Consider the following 7473-nt stretch of genomic DNA (forward strand, 5'->3'; position numbering starts at 1 on the left):
ATGCTTCTGTCAGGGCAATAATGCTTGTTTTCCCAACAGTAAAGGAGTTCAGGTCACAGAGTGAGGGAAAACATTTGCATATCACAAAACTGATAAAGGACTGTATCAAGAATTTACAAATAATGCTTAAAACTCAATGATCAGCAAGAAATAACCCAATTTTAATAAGGACAAAAACAGTGTTATAAATATAGAAAAAAAAAAAAAATTGGCTTCCGGGCCTCCCCTGGTGGCGCTGGTGGTTGAGCGCAGTACTGTGAAGCTGTCTGCAGCCTCTGCAGTGCAGGTTTGATCCCGGCTGGCGGGCGAGAATCCCACATGGTGCGGCAGACCTCTTCTGTCTCACCCGCTGCTCCCCTCAGCAGTGTATTTAATCACTCTGCCTGTTCTGTTCCCCACTCTGTCTCTGGTGAATCTTATCACCTCCTGTGCATCTGGCCTGTACCCCAGTTCTTGTATGCATGAATAAATAAATCTTTTTATTAATTATATTTTATTTATTATTATTTATAGATATAGCAACTTATATAGACATAGAAAAATAAAAATATGAACAAATGCTCAATATCACAGTTAAGAACAACAGTGACACCATCACACTGCTGTCCAGGGTGTGCACAACTGGAGCCTCATCAGGTTCACTGTAAAAGATCCTTAGGGGCTGAAAGACACATCAGAGCCCTGGGCACTGTCACTGCCTGTTGAGAACAAAACAGAACCTGGTCAGAGATGAGACCACACTGATGAGGGTGACTCCCCCATGAAGTCCATTAACACTATCCCCCGGGGCTCAGGAATCAAACCCCAGATCCACACTTACCTGCGGCCTCAGTGTAGCTTCCTCCTTGTCCTCCTGTGGGAAGAAACATCACGTGAGACCAGGGAGCAGTCAGGTCAGAAGACCTAAAGGAATCTTTTAATCTTGCAGAACAGGGAAGTTTTCAGAACTGTGAGTAAAGACCCAGGTCAGGACTGGGAAAAATAAGGAAAGGAGATGAGGGGGGACTGGACTAAATGCCCTCTAGGCAAACCACGTGTATGTGGATGGTACTTCCCATTAACCAGGCAAGGCAAGTTCTCCCTGGGACGTGAAAGCCCCCAGTGGACAAGATCCCCCCAGACCCTTCCCTACCTGAGTGCTTCTTCCTCCACATCACAGCTGCAACCACCACAGCTCCAGTGAGCACAGCTCCAAGGAGAACCAGGCCAGCAATGATGCCCACGGTGAGGATGGAGGACAGATGAGGGGGCACTGGTAGGGAAAGGATGATCATACCCTGAGCCCCAGGCCTTATCCTGACCCTCTGAAGGGCTCCAGAAGGCCTCCTGATGGCCCTGAGAATAGCCTCTGTGCCCACATCCCCCTCCTCACCCCATCTCAGGACTTGGGGCTCCAGCAGGCCTTCATGTTGCACGTGGCACGTGTATCTCTGTTCCTCTCCAGAAGGCACCACCAGAGCCGCCCACTTCTGGAAGGTTCCATCTCCCCCAGGCCTGGTCTCTACCACCTCCATCTCCTGGGTCAGGTCCTCCCCATCTCGCTGCCAGGTCAGGGTGATGTCCGCAGGGTAGAAGCCCAGGGCCCAGCACCTCAGGGTGACCTCATACTCAGAGGTGGGGTGGTGGGTCACACGTGTCCTTGGGGGATCTGAGGTGGTAAATCAGAAAACTCACTTTGTGTTTCCTCCATGGACACTGAGGACTCCTGATGAGACCATCCTCACAATGGACAAGACAACTGGTGGGGCAGGAATGACAGGGGTGGAGGATGTCCTGAGCAAACTCCATACAGGCTTTGTGGACTCCACCCCCACGACACTGGGAACTACAAATCCCATGATCACCAAAGGGAAGGTTGGGAGGACCCAAGGGTGGAGTTAAGCAACTGGGCTCTCCGTTTGGGTATTTAACTGGTCATGTGGCCGGGAGCCTCTGGCTTGGCCATGAGGCGTGCTAGGTTTTCGCCACCTCTGTGGGTCACTGGGATTCCAGGTGAGCGTAACCGGTAGGATGCATTTATGAACTTTATCTCCCTCTTTTTCTCCCTGAGTTATTCATTTCCCATTTCCCCTTCCCGTGTAAATAAACCTTTTATCAACCTTTTGTGTGTGTCTGCAATTTAACATTCATAAGTCCCTTTTAAGCGTGCAGGTGAGGACCCACAGTCAGGAAACCCCATTTTATATCAGGGTTTGCCTTGTAACAGCTAGAAGCATAAAATGTAAAAAACAGGCTAATCTGGGGAATCTGTGAGAGTCTCCTATTCCTTAGAAAGTTCTAGAATGAGGATGAAAACCCAGGGTAGGATGAAGCAGAGGGAGTGGAACACAGACTTTTTATTCCTGACCTGGGTGGAAGGTGAATGACACAGAAAAGCAGGAATCACATAACTAAAAATGTTCTCAGGCCAGAAACAAGACAGAGAGAGAAACTCGTGGTTCTCAAACAGGCCCCTGGTCAAAAGGACCCGGTGACCCGTGATGTCAGGGACTGTCTGTCTTTCTCAGGAGAGGCTGGATCCCTTCACTGTCCTTCAGGAGAAGCAGGAGTCTCTGGGAGTCTCTCTAGTGCAGAACATGAAACCCAGGGGAGTCCCCCCTCTGGGGACTAGAGAGAGGACTCATTTCCCGCAGTTACTCCAGGCAGGGGAGAACTGGGAGCCCCCAGGCCCCTCTTACCGGTGCGCTGCAGAGTCTCCTTCCCGTACTCCAGGAATGTGCGCAGCCACCTCAAGCACTTGTCCTCCACAAAGTTCCTGATGTGCTTTGCCTCACCCTGGGCCTCCCACTTGCGCCGGGTGATCTGAGCAGCCGTGTTCGCAGCGGTCCAGGAGCTCAGGTCCTCGTTCAGCGTCAGGTAATCAGCGCTGTCGTAGGCGAACTGTCTGTACCCGTGGAGGAGGCGCCCGTCGGGCCCCACGTCGCAGCCAGACATCATCTGGAAGGTGTGAGAGCCTGTCCCCGCCCCGTCACCCCGCGGTCACCCCGCCCGCACAGACCCCTCCACCGGGAATAAACTAAACAGAATGAAAGGGGGTGAAAGTCCCGTGGGCAGTTTGCAGAGAAGCCTGGAGGGGGAGACCCTGAGCGACCCCCCCACACACCTGTCCGTGGGGATGAGGGTGCTGACCCGGCCCGGACCCGCGCCAGCTCACCGGTCTCGCTCTGGTTGTAGAGGCCGCGCAGGAAGCGCAGTTGCGCTCGGTACCACCTTGTGTTGTACCTTAGGATCCGCGTCTCCTCGTCCAGCACCTCCTGCCGGACATGCTTCAACCACGGGGTCAGAGTCTCTGCCCTCTGGCCTGGGGAGTCGCTGTCGAACCGCCCGAACTGCGTGTCGTCCACGTAGCCCACGGCGATGTAGTGGGGCTCCCCGAGGCCGGGCCGGGACGTCGTGGTGTGGAAAACCCTCACGGAGTGGGGGCCTGGGGGCGGGAGGGGAGACCCGGGCTAGTCTTCTCCCTTTCGGGGGCTCGAGTCCCAGGGGGCGCCCACTAGACAGAAAGTGGGTGAAAGACGAGTGAGACTGAAAAGCGGCTGAGGGACGAAAATGGCCGGGACTCGGGGGCCAGAGGAGGCTGGGGTCTCGGGAGGACGGAAAGGGGCCAGGATAGGGCGGGGTCAAAGTGGGGGGACAACTAGGGCGGCGGCGAGGTCGCGCCTTTCCCACGCCCGCCCACGCCCTCGCTCCCGCCTCTGGTAGCGCCCTGTCCCCTCCCGACCCGCACTCACCCGCCCGGGTCTCCCTCGGGGCCGCGGCCCCCGCGAGCAGGAGCAGGAGGACTGCGCCCCCCATCCCCCAGGACGCGCCTCCATCCGGGCTGGGGAGACGGAGTCCCGGCGGGCGGGCGAGGGCTTTGGAACGGGAGCCGCGGGGCTGCTGATTGGCTGCTCTGGAGACCTCCAGGCAATGGGGAGTGAGTCCTGGGGTGAGTCACCAGTATCCAGGAAGGAGGACCCGACACGGGCTGTGAAAGTGAAACTGGGGAGATGAGGAAGCCCCGACAGTCACCTTCCAGCCCCAGACAGCGCTCTGGGGACTGAGACCTTGAGAGCCACACCCCAAGACCCCTCCTCTCCTGCACCAAGACCTTTGTCACACAGTTGCCTCCCTGAATCCAGGCCCAGGAATTGGGTCAGCGATTCTCAAACATTTTTCTTTCAGGATGTCTCTACAGTCTCACAAATTATTATGGATCCCATGCCGAATTTTTTATGTGGGTTATAACTTTAAATATTTACTAGAATAAAGGCGTTTAAAGATGGTATTGCTTCTTTACTTTAGAGTATTAACCAATGTATGCTAACAAAGCATTTTTTAATTTGTTTAAAAAGATTTATTTATTTATGTATACAATCACTGGGGTACAGGCAAGAGGCGTGGGAGGGTGAGGGAATTCACCAGAGACAGAGCGGGGAGCAGAACAGGCAGACGGGCAGAAACAGACTGCTAAGGGGAGCAGCTGGCGAGGCAGGAGAGGTCTGCCTCACCATGTGGAAATCTCCCTAGCCGGCCGGGAATCGAACCCTCATTACAGAGATTGTGCACAGGCATACAGCTCTGCATTCAACCCATGGCGCCACAGAGGAAGCCCTAACAAAGCATTTTTAAAAAAGATTTATTTATGCATACAAGAGCTGGGGTGCAGGCCAGAGATGCTTGGGTTGAGAGGATTCACCAGAGATGGAGTGGGGAGCAGATCAGGCAGATGTATTGAAACACATTGCTGCGGGGAGCAGCGGGAGAGACAGGAGAGGTCTGTTGCACCATGTGGGTAGCTCCCTGGCTGTGGATTGAACTCTTGCTGCAGTGGCTGCAGGTAGCTTCATAGTTTGCTTCCTAACCCCTTGCACCACCAGGGAGGCCCTAACAAAGCATTTTTAAGAAAATAACTTTCTGTAAATATAAGGATAATTTAAAGAGGGGAACTTTTACATTTTATATTTTTGCAAGTGTCATTTTTGTCTCATTAGAAGATCTTTTAATTTTCATAGTTTCTTCTGCATTTAATGTTTTGTTTGAAATCTGTGAAAAAATATACAATCTCATGGAAATATGTAGGAATTGTATTTTAATAACCTTTTCAGATTATGAATATTCAACTTTTTTACAACTTTCATACTAAATTATAACTATATAAGTAATATTTTCTCAAAGGTTATTTGCAAAGTGAAGCCTGAAACAATGTCATTGAATATTTCCTATTCTGTTCTATTAACTCCATAGGCCTGTCTTGTATATTAATCATACAATTGTATGATTTTTTAAAAATGTTAACTATTGTTTCACTATGTGTTATATAGATATACAGTGTTAATTACACTGGAATAAGTTATCAAACATCATATGTTTTACTTTTTACCACAGATCCCAAAAGAAAAATTAGTCCATACTGTAAGTTGTCAAGTTTATAGTGCTAGGACTTAATTTTCCATAATTCTGGTTTTCTCTTGGAGTTTACATTTTATCAAGGCAACAAATGCCATCAGTTGATTTCTAAAAGGGACAGACTCACATTCATTTTCAGAAGTTGTCTGCCAATTCAACTAGTCTAAGTAACCATGTTTTTAGCCATTCTTTCCTTCAATTAAAAATGATATTGCCTAAAAGAAGAGGTGAATTCACTTCATACATTTTCCCCCCTGGGACATAGCACTTCGGACTGTAGCAGACTTGCCTTATATGCACTTCTTGTCATTGTTTCAGGCCTTTAAAAAAATGTGGATTTCAGGATGATAAATAGAAAATATGCTTTCATGATTTAACCAGGACATTTTGAAGTAAAACTGGTCTGGATTTTTTATTCTGGAAGAAGGTGGTGGTGAAAAATAACTACTACTGCAGTTTGTACTATAATTTCCATTCTTACTAAGTTTTTTTTTTTTAAGATTTATTTATTTATTTATACAAGAATCGGGGTACAGGCCAGATGCATGGGAGGGTGAGAGGATTCACCAGAGACAGAGCTGGGAACAGAACAGGCAGACTAATGAAATACAGTACTGAGGGGAGCAGTGGGTGCGCCAGGAGAGGCCTGCCGCACCATGTGGGACCATCCCCGGCTGGCCGGGATCAAACCGGTGCTGCAGAGGCTGCGGACATTTCACAGCGTGGCGCTCAACCGCCTGTGCTACGGGGGGTGGGGGGGGGGCTTCATTCTTACTAAGTTTTATCTTAGCATATGTCAAAATAGTGAAAGGCAAATGGTATCTAAGTAATGTTATAAAAGTAGTTTTGATCTCCTGGATCCCATGAAAGGTTCTGGGTGACCTCAAGGGTTCCACAGACCAACTTTGGAAATGCCTTTCTCAGTGCACCAGGGAGAGTCTCCCAAGTATCCTCTGCCTTTCTCTTATTCAGCTCCCAGAATCCATCTCCTTGGTTTGGATTTCCAATTTCCCAAGTTTTTCTTAGAGCTTTGCCCCTGGAATCCCTGGAAGAGCACTCATTCCTCAGAGATGATGAGAGCGTGCTCAATCTGAGAAGGGAGGTGGAGAGACAGGTGCTTCCCTTTGGAACTGGGACAATTAGTGTCTGGAGGCACCAGACCTACTGATAATGTTTTTGATTTTGTTTTACACCTGTTTAATATATATTTCCATCCAGTGACCTCACCTAATCTTTAAGAGAGATAATATTGGCATCTTGATTTTACATGTGTTTAAGGCATCCGACTTGATGCTCCCAAAACATGAAGAGCTGTGCTGTCCAACAATGTTCTAGAAGAAAAAAATGTTCTATATATGTACTGACCAATATGGTGCCTCTAACTATTGAACACTTGAAATGTGGCTCATGAGCTGAGATGTTGCATATTTTACTATATATCATTTAAAATTAAAAAGCCGTATGTGGCTAATAGCTGCCATGTTGACAGTATATCTCTAGAATGTTGTTAACTTTCAGTATCTGCCCCCCCAGTGCTTGGTTGTATAATAAAAAGTAATAAAATATAATGTATAATAAAATTACTTTCATGTGGAAATCATGGATTTTTCTACACGGGTTTTAGGTATGTCCTTAAAATATGGCATGTCCAAATAGTTTAATTAACATGTATTTTAACAACAGATGGGGAGGTGCGATCCCAAATCTGAATACAAACATTGTCAAATCCCTGAATGACCTCTAAACTGTGCTGAGGTGTGGAACACTCAAGAGAAACTGCTGGAAAACCAGAAAGAACCTAGAGGGCATTCTACCCTTGAGTGGCAGGCTCATCCTGGTGCAATCTGTGAGTCTGCACCCAAGACTTATTACTTCCCCAATCCACACAAGCTCAGAGAACCAGAAGAAAAATCCTACTGAATTGAGGAATCAAACATCAGATTTGGTGCCTGCATTTGGGTATTTGGGTACACCAGGAACAAGGTAACCAACAAGTGAGTGAAAGTCAACATCTGGGTAGACGCTGTCCAAAACCTAGTTTGACCATTGAATCACATGGAGACAAGTCAAACCATTCAAGACCCA

General features: G+C 48.5%; 1 protein-coding gene across 2 annotated transcripts; it reads right to left on the reverse strand.

Annotated features, from left to right (window-relative positions):
- Positions 1 to 514: 514 nt before the first annotated feature.
- On the reverse strand, positions 515 to 3824 carry LOC119253126 (patr class I histocompatibility antigen, A-108 alpha chain-like). 2 transcript variants are annotated; one of them, XM_054698194.1, is made up of 7 exons: positions 3732 to 3824; positions 3223 to 3424; positions 2679 to 2884; positions 1373 to 1648; positions 1133 to 1252; positions 821 to 853; positions 515 to 698 (listed from the first exon to the last, which is right to left on the reverse strand). In XM_054698194.1, the coding sequence occupies exons 1-7, from the start codon at positions 3793 to 3795 to the stop codon at positions 655 to 657; spliced, it is 945 nt and encodes a 314-aa protein (XP_054554169.1). In that variant the 5' UTR covers positions 3796 to 3824; the 3' UTR covers positions 515 to 654. The 2 variants fall into 2 exon arrangements, with proteins under 2 accessions (XP_054554169.1, XP_037376668.2); XM_037520771.2 differs by having other exon boundaries at positions 2679 to 2954; positions 3155 to 3424.
- Between the last annotated feature and the right edge of the window lie 3649 nt (positions 3825 to 7473).

This window comes from Talpa occidentalis, unplaced genomic scaffold, assembly GCF_014898055.3.
Source record: "Talpa occidentalis isolate TD23 unplaced genomic scaffold, MPIMG_talOcc4v2.1 talOcc4.2, whole genome shotgun sequence".
Classification (NCBI taxonomy): domain Eukaryota; kingdom Metazoa; phylum Chordata; class Mammalia; order Eulipotyphla; family Talpidae; genus Talpa; species Talpa occidentalis.